At 48.1% G+C, this 19,296-nt stretch overlaps 1 protein-coding gene across 1 annotated transcript in view; it reads left to right on the forward strand.

The window, feature by feature from the left end:
- The window catches only part of LOC123042071 (uncharacterized), an 11,236-nt gene extending 9,060 nt beyond the window's left edge, over nt 1-2,176 (forward strand). The window contains exons 3-6 of the mRNA XM_044464629.1: nt 212-901; nt 1,000-1,148; nt 1,240-1,480; nt 1,630-2,176. Coding sequence (XP_044320564.1) covers nt 212-901; nt 1,000-1,148; nt 1,240-1,480; nt 1,630-2,102 — 1,553 coding nt within the window. The 3' untranslated portion in view covers nt 2,103-2,176. The remainder of the gene's footprint in view (nt 1-211; nt 902-999; nt 1,149-1,239; nt 1,481-1,629) is intronic.
- The last annotated feature ends 17,120 nt before the right edge of the window (nt 2,177-19,296 follow it).

The raw sequence follows: 19,296 nt of genomic DNA on the forward strand, positions 1-19,296 counted from the left end.
GAGAAGAAGGAGAAGAAGGAGAAGAAGAAGAAGAAGGAGGAGGAGAAGAAGGAGGAGGAGAAGGAGGAGAAGAAGGAGAAGAAGGAGGAGAAGAAGGAGAAGAAGGAGAAGAAGGAGAAGAAGAAGAAGAAGAGGAAGAAGAAGAAGAAGAAGAAGAAGAAGAAGAAGAAGAAGAAGAAGAAGAAGAAGAAGAAGAAGAAGAAGAAGAAGAAGAAGAAGAAGAAGAAGAAGTGTCGTCCCACCATATGGTGTGCTCCTGAGTTTATTAAATCGGCGATTGAAATTCTAAAAGATTGCCAGAGGAAAAGGATCAAGAAGTTAGGGTTTGGGTGGGTGCTCAGTTTGACTGTTGATGCGCTCCGAACAAGGAACCTTCCCGTGTTTCTAATGGACAATACAAGTGAATCCCTTGTGATCAATGTTGGTACGCAAGGCGGTCTTAAGATTACACCCCATGCTGTGCATTGTGTCCTTGGCTTACCCAATGGCGGCACAGATCCACCTCCTTTCTCCTATGCACAAAAAAGAGAGCAACTTTTGAAGCTCAAGGAACTACTTGGTGTCTCTAAGCACAAAAACATTACTTTTGAAGTCTTGTACCAACGCATTCGCCTCGGGGGCGATGACGACTTGACGATAAGATACTTCATTATAATTGTGTTCAATCGTCTCTTATTCCCCACTACGGCTAAATATATCACAGGGAGGGATGCGGCTTGGACTTCTGACTTACACAATCTCCCAAATATTGATTGGTGCAAGGTCCTTGTTGACGACATTAGCCATGCTGTAATTTCCTGGAAGTCCAAGAGGTTGGCTTACCCCAAGAGATTGGCTAATTCCAAGAAATTGTATGAACCAACCCTGTCCCTCACTAGTTGCACCCTCTTTTGTATTGTAAGTCATTCCCTATTTGGTTACTTTGTTCTTGTTCTTCTTTTCTCTTTTAATCAAAGGATGTGATCTGCATTTGATATACTATGTTGTTACTTTTTGCAGATTTTTTATTTGACAACCTATTAAGTATGAATCGGCTTGATGCAATTGAAATCCCACGTATTGCACACTTCACCAATGATATTATAGCGAATATCTTGCGTGAAGATACACAGATAGCTAATGGCCTTGAAACATACGGTAAACTTGCGGTGAGTGCTACTGTTCTGACCATACATCATTGATACATTCTTTACTGTAGTCTCAGATTTTAAGTGACACCACTATATTACTTTTTAACAGCTTAGGCCCAAGGAGGGTACCTGCTATTTCGAGGATTCCCAATCTCAGCACTTATTTACAGCCTGTCCACCTTCCCCGCCGCCTACTCTTCGAGTTCTCACAAATTATAGTGACAATCGTGCTTCAGTTCATGATGGATCATCTGGTGACCCCAATGTTAGTAAGGAGGTGCCTGCAAAATTTGATCATTTATCTCCGTCTGGACAACCCTCCCAAACTGTTGAGACATTAGAGACAGGAGGTAGTGCCCTTGCCCCAGTTATACCAAGGTTCTCAATTTGATGGATCTAGATGTCCATGTTGTGATGAGATCTGTTCATCTGTATGGTCCACCATTTCATTACTATTTTTTGTGTTTTCATACTTTTTAACGACTCATTTTGCATTAACGACTCATCTGCTTCTGCACGGAGTCCGGCTGCAGCTTCGCCGGCCCGCCACCGGCGCTCCTCGGCCACCTTGCCACCCTGCATTCCTGGCCTGTGCACAAGATTGAGTACGGCAAGGTTCTCTGGCTTCAGGTTCCGGTGTCAGTGCCGCGGCGTCTGCTCCTCGCGGAGGACGGCGGCGTGTTCCTTCTTGTTGTGGGCTTGCTCAATGCGATCGCTGTTGTGTCAGTGGTGTGCATCAGGGCCAGCACGTCCCCGTCGCTGCAGTACCCAGCCATGATGTGGGCATATGGTCCGCCGGACGTTGCAGGCGTCAGATGTATGGTGGGCACGGAGGCGGTGACGAGCAGCTCCAAGCCCAGCGATGTCGTCGTGGAGAAGCTGCCATTCGTGTTGCTTGTGCCGCCTACGCATGTGTTTGGGGCTGGGGCATCCAAGGAGTTGTCTCTTGAGATTCGAATTAACAAGATGTGATTCTGAACTTAGTTTAGTAGGAATTAGTTGGAACCGGAGTAGTATGTGATTGGTAAGTAACGCTGCCTTTTGGTTGCAATGCCACGTGGTGGTTTCCGCGGCAATTAGGATGTGTTGTTGCAGCTAGTGTTTTGGTAACCGTGATCCAATGCTTCCATACAATGCGGCCATTCCTGTGAATGTAGCAACAAGATGGTTTTCAATGAATGGAAGTGCGCATTGTTTAACATACAAGAGAGGCTAGTTAATTCAGCATGCCCACAAGAAATACATTGAGAGATGGTGACATGTATATGAGCTTTGTTTGATAGGAGGAAGAATTAGCAGCAGGGAATTGATAGACAATTCCTAAAGAACAGCTATAACAATGTTCCAAATATACCCAGCAAGAGGACAATAAAAATTAAGTGGTTATCACAAAAAAGGCTGTTAGAGTCAGAGGTGCCACCTCTCTTTTGTAAAACATCTCTGGCCAGCATACCATTTTTCATCGAGACCAAATAGATGACATCTAGCGGCGGCGAGCCCGAGTCTGGAATGATCGGGAGATGGGGAAGTCGGCGGAAGCAAGGCAGCAGCTTAACTGATGCACCAGACGGGTGTGGAGGGTTGTTGACGCCAAAGAAAGGTTGGGTTTAGAAGGATGAGGGCGAAGGAGGTGGCTTGCGGAGGAGGGATGATGAGGTGACGCGGCACTGCCACGGGCCACGATTGGTGGTGGCAGGCGGCTCGGTTGACGTCATAGGAAGTCTCCTGAGCTCCTAGGATTTCCATTCAACAATCTGCACCGATTCGACTCATGTCGCCCTCTTTGATTTGCCAAAGAATGAGAGAGTTGTGATAATTTCAGTATCACGATCTCTTTTTTTTTTAGTTTTGTTGTAGCGATATGGCAACAACATTTGTACTTTCATTTGATGTCGTGCAACAATCAACAACAAATTTACTTGTATCAGAATTTCACAATTTCTAAAAAAATCTATAAATTAATGAAAACAATGAAACTCCAATATAGCTGCTTATTGGTCACTGTATATGTTTTTCTTCCATGGAGAATTTCACATACTAACCTTTGCAGTACTCTATAGTGTCATACAGTGACCACGTAATTAATGAAAACAATGCAAACTCCAATATAGTACTCTAACCTTTTTACGGGTTTATTTGGGTTCATCCAAGGTAATAAAAACATCTGGATTTCAGATTGTGACACTTCATATGAATGGCGAAAATAAGAAGAAAATAATAAAGCAGGAGAAATAAATACTCCAAAAATGCTAATAAGCTTCTATGATATTAGAATTCATAATATTTTAGACAAGCATTTGGGAAAAAGAATCTCAAAACTGATACTGAAGTGACAGATTTTGAGCCAATTACGTGGATGTGAATGACACTATAGAGTACTGCAAAGGTTAGTATGAGAAGAATTTGACCCAATGCGTCTGCCGTTTGGTTTTCATGCCTATGAATTGATGATAGACAAGGAAGACTCCAGTTCGATGCAGCATGTTGCATGTCTATGCCTAGACCTCTTGTTTCCTTAGCTCTATACCAAGCTTTAGTGTAACCAATGATCACTCTCTCACCAAACATAATTTATTTATTCATTTGTGAAGGAAATATGCCCTAGAGGCAATAATAAAGTTGTTATTTATATTTTCTTATATCATGATAAATGTTTATTATTCATGCTAGAATTGTATTAACCGAAAACTTAGTACATGTGTGAATACATAGACAAAAAGAGTGTCCCTAGTATGCCTCTACTAGACTAGCTCGTTAATCAAAGATGGTTAAATTTCCTGATCATAGATATGTGTTGTCATTTGATGAACGGGATCACATCATTAGAGAATGATGTGATGGACAAGACCCATCCGTTAGCTTAGCATAAATGATCGTTTAGTTTTATTGCTATTGCTTTCATCATGACTTATACATGTTCCTCTGACTATGAGATTATGCAACTCCCTAATACCGGAAGAACACCTTGTGTGTTATCAAACGTCACAACGTAACTGGGTGATTATCAAGATGCTCTACAGGTGTCTCCAATGGTGTTTGTTGAGTTGGCATAGATCAAGATTATGATTTGTCACTCCGAGTATCGAAGAGGTATCTCTGGGCCCTCTCGGTAATGCACATCACTATAGCCTTGCAAGCAATGTGATTAATGAGTTAGTTACGAGATGATGCATTACAGAACGAGTAAAGAGACTTGCCGGTAACAAGATTGAGCTAGGTATGAGGATACCGACGATCGAATCTCGGGCAAGTAGCATACCGATGACAAAGGGAACAACGTTTGTTGTTATGTGGTTTGACCGATAAATATCTCCAGAGAATATGTATGAGCCAATATGAGCATCCAGGTTCCGCTATTGGTTATTGACCGGAGAGGTGTCTCGGTCATGTCTACATAGTTCTCGAACCCGTAGGGTCCGCACGCTTAACGTTCGATGACGATTCGTATTATGAGTTTATGTGATTTGATGTACTGAAAATTGTCCGGAGTCCCGGATGAGATCACATACATGACGAGGAGTCTCGAAATGGTCAAGACATAAAGATAGATATATTGGAACGTTATATTCGGACACCGGAATGGTTCCGAAGTGTATCGGGTATTTTCCGGAGTACCGGGGGGTTACCGGAACCCCCCGAGGGATTAATGGGCCACAATGGGCCTTAGTGGAGAAGAGAGAGGGCCGGCCAGAGGTGGCGCCCCCCCTTGCCCAGTCCGAATTGGACAAGGGGAGGGGGCGGCGCCCCCCCTCCTTCCTTCTCTTCTCTCCTCTTTCCCTTCTTCTCCTACTTGGACTAGGAAGGGGGGGGGGCGATTCCTACTTGGACTAGGAGTCCAAGTAGGACTCCCCCATGGCGCGCTCCCTCCTAGGGCCGACCTCCTCTCCTTCCCCCTTTATATACGTGGGAGGGGGCACCCCAAAGACACATAAGTTGATCTTTTAGCTGTGTGCGGTGCCCCCCTCCACAGAAACACACCTCGGTCATATTGTCGTAGTGCTTAGGCAAATCCCTGCACCGGTAACTTCATCATCACCATCACCACGCCGTCGTGCTGACGAAACTCTCCCTCGGCCTCAACTGGATCAAGAGTTCGAGGGACGTCACCGAGCTGAACATGTGCTGATCGCGGAGGTGCCGTGCGTCCTGTACTTGGATCGGTTGGATCGCAAAGACGTTCGACTACATCAACCGCGTTACTAAACGCTTCCGCTTTCGGTCTACGAGGGTACGTAGACACACTCTCCCCTCTCGTTGCTATGCATCTCCTAGATAGATCTTTGCGTGATCGTAGGTAATTTTTTTGAAATACCGCGTTCCTCAACAGTGGCATCCGAGCCAGGTCTATGCATAGATGTCATATCCACGAGTAGAACACAATGAGTTGTGGGTGATAATAGTCATACTGCTTACCAGCATGTCATACTTAATTCGTCGGTATTGTTGGATGAAGCGGCCCAAACCGACATTACATGACCGTGTTCATGAGACTGGTTCTACCGCCGTGCTTCGCACACAAGTGGCTAGTGGGTGTCTGTTTCTCTAGCTTTAGTTGAATCGAGTTTGACTACGCCCGGTCCTTGTTGAAGGTTAAAACAGCACACTTGACAATTTTTTTGTGGTTTTGATGCGTAGGTAAGAACGGTTCTTGCTAGAAGCCCGTAGCAGCCACGTAAAACTTGCAACAACAAAGTAGATGACGTCTAACTTGTTTTTGCAAGGCATGTTGTGATGTGATATGGTCGAGACGTGATGAGATATAAATTGTTGTATGAGATGATCATGTTTTGTTAAAGTTATCGGCAACTGGCAGGAGCCTTATGGTTGTCTCTTTGTTGCATAAGATGCAAGCGCCATATAATTGCTTTACTTTATCGCTATATGATAGCAATAGTTGAAAAAGCAATAGTTGGCGAGACGACCATGTGATGTCACGTTGATAGAGATCGAGATGATGGAGATCATGGTGTCATGCCGGTGACGATGGAGATCATGACGGTACTTTGAAGATTGAGATCAAAGGCACAAGATGATGATGGCCATATCATGTCACGTATTTTGATTGCATATGATGTTTATCTTTTATGCATCTTATTTTGCTTAGTACGACGGTAGCATTATGAGATGATCCCTTACTAAATTTCAAGCTATAAGTGTTTTCCCTAAGTATGCACCGTTGCTACAGTTCTTCATGCCGAGACACCATGTGATGATCGGGTGTGGTAAGCTCTACGTTCACATACATGGATGCAAGCCAGTTTTGCACACGCGGAATACTCGGGTTAAACTTGATGAGCCTAGCATATGCAGATATGGCCTCGGAACACTGAGACCGAAAGGTCGAGTGTGAATCATATAGTAGATATGATCAACATAGTGATGTTCACCATTGAAAACTACTCCATCCCACGTGGTGATCGGACATGGTTTAGTTGATTTGGATCACGTGTTCATTTAGATGACTAGAGGGATGTCTATCTAAGTGGGAGTTCTTAAGTAATTTGATTAATTGAACTTAAATTTATCATGAACTTAGTCCTGATAGTATTTGCATATCTATGTTGTAGATCAATAGCTCGCGTATAGCTCCCCTGTTTTATTTTTGATATGTTCCTAGAGAAAACTAAGTTGAAAGATGATAGTAGCAATGATGCAGACTAGGTCCGTGATCAGAGGATTATCCTCATTGCTGCACAGAAGAATTATGTTCTTGATGCACCGCTAGGTGACGGACCTATTGCAGGAGCATATGCAGACGTTATGAACGTTTGGCAAGCTCGGTATGATGACTACTTGATAGTTTAGTGTGCCATGCTTTACGGCTTAGAACCCGGACTTCAAAAACATTTTGAACGACAAGGAGCATATAAGATGTTCCAAGAGCTGAAATTGGTATTTTAGATGCATGCCTGAGTCGAGAGGTATGAGACCTCTGACAAGTATTTTTGCCTACAAGATGGAGGAGAATAGCTCAACCAGTGAGCATGTGCTCAGAATGTCTGAGTACTACAATCGCTTGAATCAAGTGGGAGTTAATCTTCCAGATAAGATAGTGATTGGCAGAGTTCCCTAGTCACTATCACCAAGTTACTGGAACTTCATGATGAACTATAATATGCAAGGGATGACAAAAACGATTCCCCGAGCTCTTCGCGATGCTGAAATCGGCGAAGGTAGAAATCAAGAAAATCATCAAGTGTTGATGGTTGACAAGACCACTAGTTTCAAGTAAAAGGGCAAGGGAAAGGAAGGGAACTTCAAGAAGAATGGCAAGCAAGTTGCCACTCACATGAAGAAGCCCAAAGCTAGACCCAAGCCTAAAACTAAGTGCTTCTACTGCAAAGGAAATGGTCACTAGAAGCAGAACTGCCCCAAATAATTGGCGGATAAGAAGGATGGCAAAGTGAACAAAAGTATATATGATATACATATTATTGATGTGTACTTTACTAGTGTTCATAGTAGCTGAGGGATTCCTGGATTAAGGGGTCTCTTGACAGCCGGATTATATCCTTTGGCCGGACTGTTGGACTATGAAGATACAAGATTGAAGACTTCGTCTCGTGTCCGGATGGGACTCTACTTGGCGTGGAAGGCAAGCTAGACAATACAAATATGTATATCTCCTCCTTTGTAACCGACCTTGTGTAACCCTAGCCCCCTTCGGTGTCTATATAAACCAGAGGGTTTTAGTCCGTAGGACAGAATAACATACAATCATACCATAGGCTAGCTTCTAGGGTTTAGCCTCTCTGATCTCGTGGTAGATCTACTCTCGTACTACCCATATCATCAATATTAATCAAGCAGGACGTAGGGTTTTACCTCCATCAAGAGGGCCCGAACCTGGGTAAAACATCGTGTCCCCTGCCTCCTGTTACCATCCGCCTTAGACGCACAGTTCGGGACCCCCTACCCGAGATCCGCCGGTTTTGACACCGACATTGGTGCTTTCATTGAGAGTTCCTCTGTGTCGTCGCCGTTAGGCTTGATGGCTTGTACGATCATCGATAGCGATGCAGTCCAGGGTGAGACTTTTCTGCCCGGATAGATTTTTGTATTCGGCGGCTTCGCACCGCAGGCCAACTCGCTTGGCCATCTGGAGTAGATCGAAAGTTACGCCCCTGGCCACCAGGTCAGGTTTGGAAGCTTAAACTACACGACCCATATCCGCGGAGACTTGATCTTCGACGGATTCGAGCCTCTGTCTTGTGCGTCACGCGGTCACGATGAGTACGATTTAGCTCTACCATCAGACAGTGTTCAGGAGATCGCACCGGCAGCCATTCCGACCCTCAATTCGGAGCTAGTTGTGCCGTCCATGGACGGGTGGATGGACCCCGCCACGGAGGCCTTACCCTCAGCGGTGATCGAGCCAAACATCGACCTTACCCTGCGCGAGAGCCGTGTTGTCAGACTGCCGGACCCTTCTCCGGCCACGGACTCCGAACCGCCTGTGCCCGTTCCTAGCGAATCCGGTTGGGCGCCGATCATGGAGTCTACCTCCGTGGATATTTTTCAGCACTCGCCCTTTGGCGACATACTGAACTCATTAAGGTCTCTCTCCTTGTCAGGAGGATCCTAGCCGAACTATGTTCGGCAGGATTGGGATACGGATGACGAAGAAATTCGCTGCCCACCCACCACCCACTTAGTAGCCACTATCGACGACTTAACCGACATGCTCGACTTCGACTCCGAAGACATCGACGGTATGGACGATGATGCGGGAGACGAAGAGGAACCACTGCCCACAGGGCATTGGACAGCCACCTCATCATACGATATATACATGGTGGACACACCCAAAGAAGGTAATGGCAACGAGACAGCGGAGGATGACCCCTCCAAGAAGCAACCCAAGTGCCGACGTCAGCGGCGCCGCTCTAAGTCCCGCCAAAGCAAAAGTGTTGATACCGGCACAGGAGATAACAACACCCCGGATAGTGCCAAAGACAACCGCCTCCAACAAGATTCATCACAGGAGGATGGAGAAGCCAGCCCTCATGAGAGAGCAGCAGATAGAGAGGAAGAGGATAATAATTACATACCTCCCTCCGAAGACAAGGCAAGCCTCGACAATGATGAATTCGTCGTGCCAGAGGATCCCATCGAACAAGAGCGCTTCAAGCGTAGGCTTATAGTCACGACAAGTAGCCTTAAGAAAAAGTAGCAGCAGCTTCAAGCTGATCAAGATCTGCTAGCTGACAGATGGACTGAAGTCCTCGCGGCCGAGGAATATAAACTCGAACGCCCCTCCAAGAGTTACCCAAAATGCAGGTTGCTACCCCGACTGGAGGAAGAAGCGTATAACGCGGCTGATCGGCCACCTCGTGGCCGCGATAGAGAGGCATTCCAGCCAATAGCTCAGCCTGCACCCCAACGCCATTCAAATAAAAAGGCATGGGGAAATACGCCAGACCTGCGAGACGTATTGGAGGACAAAGCAAAACATGCAAGATCGATCTACGTATCACGAGGGCGCACCACTATGCGAGACGATAAACGTCACGCCAGATACAGTAAAAGTAAATCCGGCCGGGCCGAACACAGCAGGCAAGACTCATTGGAGCTGCGTCGTGATATAGCCCAGTACAGAGGCGCCGCACAACCCTTATGCTCCACTGACGAAGTAATGGATCATCAAATCCCAGAGGGTTTCAAACCCGTAAATATAGAATCATACGATGACACAACGGATCCTGCGGTATGGATCGAGGATTTCCTCCTGCATATCCACATGGCACGCGGTGATAATCTACACGCCATTAAATATCTCCCACTCAAACTCAAAGGACCAGCTCGGCATTGGCTCAATAGCTTGCCAGCAGAGTCCATTGGCTGTTGGGAGGATCTGGAAGCCGCATTCCTCGACAACTTTCAGGGCACTTATGTGTGACCACCGGATGCCGATGACTTGAGCCACATAATTCAGTAGCCAGAGGAATCGGCGAGGCAATTCTGGACACGGTTCCTAACAAAGAAAAATCAAATTGTCGACTATCCGGATGCAGAGGCTCTAGCAGCTTTCAAGCACAACATCCGCGACGAGTGGCTAGCCCGGCACCTTGGTCAGGAAAAGCCGAAATCTATGGCAGCCCTCACGACACTCATGACCCGCTTTTGTGTGGGAGAAGACAGCTGGCTGGCTCGCAGTAATAACATATCAAAGAACCGTGGTACTTCGGATACCAAGGACGGCAATGGCAGGTCACGTCGCAACAAACATAAGTGCCACATTAACAGCGACAATACCGAGGATATGACAGTCAATGCCGGATTCAAAGGCTCTAAACCCGGTCAGCGGAAAAAGCCATTTAAAAGAAGCACTCCGGGGCCGTCCAGTTTGGACCGTATACTCGATCGCTCGTGTCAAATACACGGCACCCCCGACAAGCCAGCCAACCACACCAATAGGGATTGTTGCGTATTCAAGAAGGCCGGCAAGTTAATTACCGAAAACAAAGATAAGGGGCCACATAGCGATGACGAGGAAGAGCCCTGGCAGCCGAACACCGGAGGACAGAAGAGGTTCCCCCCACAAGTGCGGACGGTGAACATGATATACGCAACCCACATCCCCAAGAGGGAGCGGAAGCGTGCGCTCAGGGACGTATATGCGTTGGAGCCAGTCGCCCCAAAGTTCAACCCATGGTCCTCCTGTCCGATCACCTTCGATCGCAGGGACCACCCCACTAGTATCGTCATGGCGGATTCGCCGCACTGGTCTTAGACCCAATCATCGACGAATTTCACCTCACTCGAGTCCTTATGGATGGCGGCAGCAGCCTGAACCTGCTTTACCAGGACACAGTGTATAAAATGGGTATAGACCCCTCAAGGATCAAACCCACAAAAACGACCTTTAAAGGCGTCACTCCAGGTGTAGAGGCCCATTGCACAGGCTCAATTACACTAGAAGTGGTCTTCGGATCCCCGGATAACTTCTGAAGCGAAGAATTAATCTTCGATATAGTCCCGTTCCGCAGTGGCTATCATGCACTGCTCGGGCGAACCGCATTTGCGAGATTCAATGCGGTACCACATTATGCATACCTCAAGCTCAAGATGCGAGGACCTTGGGGGGTCATCACAGTTAATGGAAACACAGAGCGCTCTCTCCGCACGGAGGAGCACACTGCGACCCTCGCAACAGAAGTGCGAAGCAGCCTCTCAAGGCAATCCACCAGTTTGGTGTTTCAAGACCCGGACACCTTCAAGTGCGCTCGGATTAATCGGCAACTAGACCTCCTGGCACGATCTGAGCTCGTGTAGCAATGCGGCCCCCACCCCGGCCCAAGCCAAACGTTGAAATTCGTGCCACGTGTACATAATTACGCATTAAAAATACCATGGGCACATGTGGGGAGGGGGGCACAACTACGGCACGCCCCAATACGCAGCTTAAACCGCACTAGGGGCTTCCCGCTTTGTTATTTTTCTCTTTCAGGACTTTAATCTTTGGAAACCCTATCCGGCAGCATGATTGCCGAACACATGATGCAGCAACCAAGGAGGCAGAAAGCTACATCACACCGCGGAACTCCCAGGTGGATTACGATAGCGAGTAAAATATTTGCGTTAATACTATTCCTCAGCTTGCCCTTGGAAGGGACATAGTCCTACTTTTTGCTTATCGCACTATTGTATCATTCTGCTTTAACGCACCTTTTTTAATAAACAATGCATAACACTACGACTATTATTGCATTCTTGTTATATATATATATGTGTGTTCATTAATGACGCCTTGCAACTGCACACTTTGGTACGACCAATACACCAGGGGCTTAAGTACCCCACATTATGGTGTGAGAAGTCCGAACACTTTCACAAGTGCGGCAGCCCGAACTTATAGCATTATATGCATCAGCTCCGAATCATGTCTTTGGTCAAATGTTGGGTTTGCCCGGCTCCTATGTTTTGGTACCTTACGTTCCGCTCTATCGGCTAAGGTAGCACTAGGAGAACTACTGCGATTGTGCCCCGGTTCTGCTGGGCTAAGCACCTCAGTAGAGAAAGCTAAAACTGACTGTCATGATAAGGCGAGAGACTGTTCGCTGTTCGGCGAGGTTTCGAGTCCCTAAAGACTTATGCCGCTTAGAGCGAGGAGTCGGTCCTGTCCGGCTTAAAGGCATGTATCGCGCCCCGAATTCAGCCTTCCGAATACCAGGGGCTTCACCAAAATTTAAAATTATAGAATTCTATGGCTAAGTGAGAGTGATAAAGCATTATTAGTCCAGTTGCCTTGTTCGCTGTGCTGAGCACCTCCCTCGAAGGACCCTAGAATGGGAACAAGAGTGCTCAGGTTTATCCCGAACACCCCAGCACTCGCGGCATGGGGGCAGAAGCCGAGGACTAGCCATCTCTCAGATTGGATAAACAACCAAACAGAAGGCAATATTTTAAATTCAAACAAGCGTTGCATTAGCGCGTATGAAACAAGTTTTCATCATACAGGATCACACGAGCAAGTTTACTCAAATATTACATCCTTTGGACATTCGTCCGCTACAAGACAGGCACCCTTCAGGACACCCTCATAATAAATTTCGGGGGTGCGATGCTCCTTGCCCTGTGGTGGTCCTTCCTTGATCAGCTTCACGGCGTCTAGCTTGGCCCATTGCACCTTCACACGGGCAAAAGCCTGGCATGCACCTTCGATGCAGACGGACCGCTTGACGACTTCCAGCCGTGGGCAGGCATCCACAAGCCGCCTCACCAGGCCGAAGTAGCTGTTCGGAAGGGCGTCGCCAGGCCACAGCCAGACTACAAAGCCCTTCATGGCCTGTTCGGCCGCCTTGTGTAGCTCGACCAGGTGCTTCAGCTGGTCGCTCATAGGCACCGGGTGTTCGGTCCCAGTATACTGAGACCAGAATAGCTTATTCGTTGAGCTTCCCTCCTCGGCCTGGTAAAACTGTGTGGCATCCGACACGCTGCGGGGCAAATCTGCGAATGCTCCTGGAGAGCTCCGGATTCGGGTAAGTAATAGGTAATTTACTTTCACATGCTTGCTTTGCATATAGAATGCCTTACCCGCCACTATTTTCTTCATCGCGTCAATCTCCTGGAGGGCCTTTTGGGCTTCGGCCTTGGCACTCTTTGCGCTCTCGAGGGCCGCGGCAAGCTCAGACTCTCGCGTCTTCGAGTCAAGCTCCAACGCCTCGTGCTTCGTCACGAGTGCCTGGAGCTCTTGCTGCACCTCGCCCACCCGAGCCTCTTGCCTTTCCCGCTCGGTGCGCTCCTTGGCCGCTTTATCTTCAGCCTTGGACAGCGCTCGCTTTAGGGTAGCCACTTCAGTCATGGCCCCTGGCAAATTCATGATGATCCTATCATTTTGCAATCGCATTCTTTTTATACATATCCATAGACTAGGTACTACTTACCTTTGTTCTCCTCGAGCTGCCTCTTGGCAAGGCCGAGCTCATCCTTGGACCCTTTAAGGTCCTGCTTCAGTGCTGCGACCTCCGCAGTCAGTGCGGCAGATGCCAGCAGCGAAGCCTGCATATGCATATTGACATACTTATATTAGACTCCTGCGATATTGTTTGATCCTCTGTTCGGCTTTTCTTTGTGATCCCCTATGTTTCACCGACGAGGTGCTGGACCATGAATTTCCAGAGGGATTCAAACCCGTAAACATAGAGGCATACGCCGGAACAACGGACCCTGGGGTCTGGATTGAGGACTATATCCTCCATATCCATATGGCTCGAGGAGATGATCTCCGTGCCATCAAGTACTTACCCCTCAAGCTCAAAGGGCCAGCTAGGCACTGGCTCAAAAGCCTCCCCGAAAGCTCCATTGGAAGCTGGGAAGAGCTCGAAGACGCTTTTTGGGCAAATTTTCAAGGGACTTATGTCCGACCTCCGGATGCGGATGATTTAAGTCATATAACTCAATAGCCCGGAGAGTCAGCCCGAAAGCTTTGGAACAGGTTTCTTACTAAAAAGAACCAAATAGTCGACTGTCCGGACGCCGAAGCCTTGGCAGCTTTTAAACACAGCGTCCGAGACGAATGGCTTGCCAGACACCTCGTCCAAGAAAAGCTGAGAACAATGGCAGCATTAACAAGCCTCATGACCTGCTTTTGCGCGGGCGAGGACAGCTGGCTAGCCCGATGCAGCACCAGCGACCCAAGTACGTCCGAAGTTAGAGATGGAAATGGGAAATCATGACGCAGCAAAAATAATAAGCGCCGGAATAAAGAAGACAGCCCGAAGAGCATGGCGGTAAACGTCAGATTCAAAAGCTCTCGGCCAGGTCAGCAAAAGCCGCCCTCTAAAGGCGCCAGAGATGAACTGTCCAGCCTAAACAAAATTTTGGACCAAATATGTCAGATCCATAGCACCCCCGATAAACCTGCAAATCATACCCACAGAGAATGTTGGGTCTTCAAGCAGTCCGGCAAGCTCAACGCTGTACACAAGGGGGAGGATACACCAAGCGAAGACGAGGATGAGCCTCTCAAGCAAGACACTAGGGAACAAAAGAAATTTCCACCAGAATTCAAAACAGTACACGTGTTACACATGATCAAGGGGAGAAACAAAGCGGCACTCCCAGAGAAATATGCCCAAGGGCCTATCACCGCGGAATCCTACCACTGGCCATCCCAACCGATCACTTTCGACCATCGGGATTACTCAGCAAGTATACGGCACGCAGGATGGGCTGCCTTGGTATTAGATCCAATAATTGATGGATACCACTTCACACGAGTCCTGATGGATGGTGGCAGCAGTCTAAACCTGATATATCAGGATACAATCCGCAAAATGGGGATAGACCCAATGAAAATTTGCCACAGCAATACTACCTTTAAAGGAGTAACGCCAGGCCCAGGGGCTCATTGCACAGGCTCCCTGCTACTAGAGGTTATATTCGGCTTCCCCGATAACTTTCGTAGCGAAAATTTAACCTTCCACATTGCTCTGTTCCAAAGTGGCTATCAAGCACTACTTGGACGGGAAGCTTTCGCTCGCTTTAATGCAATACCGCATTATGCTTCCCTCAAGCTTAAGATGCCCGATCCACGTGGCATCATTACAGTAAATGGAAATATTGAGCGATCCCTGCGAGCCGAAGAGAGTGCGGCTGCCTTGGCAGCCGCACACTAAAACGGCCTCACCAACTAAAGCATTTGATAGGTCATCAAGACTACGGACACAGTTAGACGAGTCCGATGAAGCTATATGTAATTCAGACAGGTTTGATGGCCACACCCCTATTACAAATACAAGGGGCTCAACGCGCGCAGACAAGTGGCAATTTTTACTCATCTTGAATTATACATGGTTTCTTTAAACCTACCTTTTTGCACGACAACTTTTCACCTAAGTTCCTCTCTTTTACAGATGACCATCGTGCTACACCTGTCCAGGATACGGCACAACGGAGACACAGGTGCAGACGTGCAACAGGGACCCGTTCCAAGGATTCTTTTTAGATTAAGACCCTGCGTAAACCTTTCTTACTGTCTCTTGTTGATACACATCCCTCGGATTCTCAGTACTATTGAGAAGGATGCTGGCGTCTTGGCATGTGGCCACGTCAGAATAATGCACGTACCTGGACACCAGGGGCTTCTTACAAAGGGCACTGTTTAGGCCCGGTTTATACCATAAAGACCGAATACCTTAGGGAGTGTTTGGCGTCGCGAGTTTGGCCTTATATGCATCAGCTCCGAATCATGTCTTTGGTCAAATGTTGGGTTTGCCCGGCTCCTGTGTTTTGCTGCCTTATGTTCCGCTCTATCGGCTAAGGCGACACCAGGAGAACTACTGCGATTGTGCCTCGGGTCATCCGGACAAGCACCTCAGTAGAGAAAGCCGAAAACTGACTGTCATGATATAGCGTGAGACTGGTCAACCACTCGATGACCTATCGGAATGTTAGAATTCCTCTGCCTTAACGAAGGGCCGTTTCCCGGCCATGCAGGAACGCACCCCGAATTCGGGAGAGTGCGGAGCCACCAGGGGCTATATAGTAGCCCCACCGTCAAACTCCTATGGCTAAGTGAAAGTATTAAAACATTATAGTCTGGTTGCTTCGTTCGCTGCGCTATCACCTCCTTAATAGGACCAAGACATTGGATTAAGTGTGAACACGCGTCTTCTGCGAATAGCTCCGCATTATATGAGTGGGGGTTGAAGCCGACGACTGCAATCTTTCAGGTTATATACATATATACATAAACGGCCGCACAGGAGGCATCATATTACTTTCATGGAAAAAGTATAAATATAGCCTTAATAAACTTCATAAACATTGTTTTTACAATGGGAATACATGTCACTCAAACATAATATTCTTCGAGCACTGGGCCTCTATCAAATGAGCGCCCTCAAGAACTTCTTCAAAATAGTGCTCGGCAGCCACTCGGCCTATGGCCGAACCCTACGCCGCAACAGTGGTAGCATTCATCTCCGCCCAGTATGCTTTGACATGGGCAAGGGCCATCTGTGAGCCTTCTATGCACGCCGACCTCTTCATCGCATTGATGCGCGACACCGCACCAAGGAACTGCTGCACTAAGCTGAAATAGCTGTTCGGCTTCGGCTCTTCGGGCCACAGATGATCTATGACGGACCTCATGGCGAGTCCGGACAATCTACTGAGTTCGGCCCATTTGGCTAGCTGATCAGTCAAGGGAAGCGGACGCTCAGGAATGTTAAATTGTGACCAGAACAGCTTGTCCACTTCACGATCTGTTTGATCTCGGAAGTATTCGGCCGCATCGACAGCGCTCGCCGCCAAGTCCATATATGCATCTGCCGAACTCCACAGCCGATCCAGAGGGGCATACCGCGGATCTCCAAACTTCCTCCGCAGCAAAAAGGGCTTCCCAGCCACAATATCACTGGCTTCATGCAGCTCCTCCTTCTTTGCTCTCATGGCAGAGCAGGTGTCCTTGGTCGCCATCGCGGCCTTTTCAAGGTCTGTTGCCTTCGCTCGGTTCTCTTCTTCAAGGAACTGACAACGGTCGGCAGTGTCTTTTAACTTTACGGCCATCTTGGCCACCTTCTCTTTGCTCTCGCAATGCGCGGCCTTCTCGGCTCTTAACTCTTCGGCCGCCTTCAAAGCAGCCGCATTACTACTTCTTGCTTGTTCTTTGGCTCGGGCAAGCTCCGCCCGAAGGGTCTCCACGGTGGCAGCTCCATCTGCACTCACAACATATTAAAGATATTGGCATCATGCTGCTCTTACTATGTGACATTCACCAGAAAACATCACTTACCCTGTGCCTCATCAAGCCGCTTGTTAACAAGCTCGATGTCGGCATCTGCCGCATCCAGTTGCCGCTTTAGTTCGGCAAACTCATTAGTCCGGCTAGCCATCGGAGCTTCCACCACCTGCACATAAAGGCGGTTTGGTTATTACCTGGGACTACGATCCTCTGTTTGCCGCCGTTCTCGATGACAACCAGAGTCTTTGGGGCTACTATCTACATAGGGCACACCTAAAAATGTGCGGTACTATTAAAAAGTATATCATTTCACGTACCTCAAAGCCCGTCAGTAGACTCATAAAAGCTTCATGCAATCCGCTTTCGGCGGACGAAATTCTTTCCATCACCGTACCCATCAACGTACGATGTTCTTTTGAGATGGCCGCTCGCTCCAACAGCTCCCTCGGTACGTCCGACCGCATACCATACGGTGCTAGACTCTTTTGTTTGCTCTCTTTAAGAGCCGGACGCTGGGGACTTCGGGTGACTATAGGATTATCTTCTGGCCTCACCGGATCCGGAGAGGCCCTCCGTGACGACACTTCAAGGTCGCCCGCTTCTTGAGCGGGGGAGTCTGGGGGAGGCGTTTCGCTCTCCATCATCTCCAGAAGAAGATCCCCTGAAGACGAGCTCTGCTGAGAAGGGCTAAGATCCGAACTGCAAGATAAATGCTTCGGTTATTTTCCTCAGAGGTAAGGTAGTATATCTTCACTATTAAAGTACTTTTTGATTACTTACAGCTTGTTAGAGGGCAGATCCCCGCGCGGACTTTGTGCGGCAAAAGCACCCTCCAAGGCAGACCCTCTGGTGGAGACTTCTTCTCCCGTTTGGAAGCCTTGGTTTCCGGATCTTCAGAGGCAGTCCTCTTCCTTCCCCGAAGCGAGAGAAGATCAGATTCTTCCCCTTGGTTATCCTCCTTCACAGAGGCACTCATTCCCTCAGTTGGAATTGGTAGCGATGGGGGCCCGCTTTTGACCTCATTATTCCCCCTTTATCTTCCTTTGAGGGCTCTGGGCAAGGTGCTAACTCGAGCATCTTTTCCAGTACCGGATTCTCCAAACCCTCAGGAAGGGGGGCCGAACACCGAATCATCTTCGCCTTTGTTAGCCAGTCCTGGTCAAAGAGCGATTTCTCAGAATGATGTCATAGTAAATGAAAGACGGTGTGTTCGGCTAGAGGATTACTTACTTGGTCGGCGCTACGGTTGCTACTCAGGCCCACGTCCTGGTAGTATCTGGACACTCTATTTGCGGTCCGAAGAATGATTTGTACATCTCCTCGTGCGTCAGGCCGAGGAAATTCTGAATAGTGTGCGGCCCTTCTGGGTTGAACTCCCACATGCGGAGGGGCCGGCATTTGCAAGGCTGGACTCGACGAACAAACATGACTTGCACCACCTTAACCAGACTGAAATATCCGTCGAAGAGATCTTGAATGCGGCTTTGCAGTATAGGCACGTCCTTGGCTGGACCCCAGCTCAGCCCTTTGCTAATCCATGACATCAGTTGTGGTGGAGGGCCCGAGCGGAAAGCAGGAGCAGCCACCCACTTGGCACTTCTGGGAGCTGTGATGTAAAACCACTCCCGCTGCCATAATCCGGACACCTCTGGAAAGGAACCCTTTGGCCATGGAGCTCCAACGATTTTACTTATTAATGCGCCTCCGAACGCTACGTGCTGCCCCTCGACCACCTTCGGCTTCACGTCAAAGGTCTTGAGCCACAGGCCGAAGTGAGGGGTAATGCGGAGGAAGGCCTCACATACGACAATAAATGCCGAGATGTGGAGAAATGAGTCCGGGGCTAGATCATGGAAATCTAGCCCGTAATAGAACATCAAACACCTAACAAAGGGATCCAGGGTGAGGCCTAGGCCTCGGAGGAAGTGGGAGATGAACACAACATTCTCGTTGGGTTCGGGAGTAGGGACGACCTGC

The sequence above is a fragment of the Triticum aestivum genome, chromosome 1A (genome assembly GCF_018294505.1).
Source record: "Triticum aestivum cultivar Chinese Spring chromosome 1A, IWGSC CS RefSeq v2.1, whole genome shotgun sequence".
Classification (NCBI taxonomy): Eukaryota; Viridiplantae; Streptophyta; class Magnoliopsida; order Poales; family Poaceae; genus Triticum; species Triticum aestivum.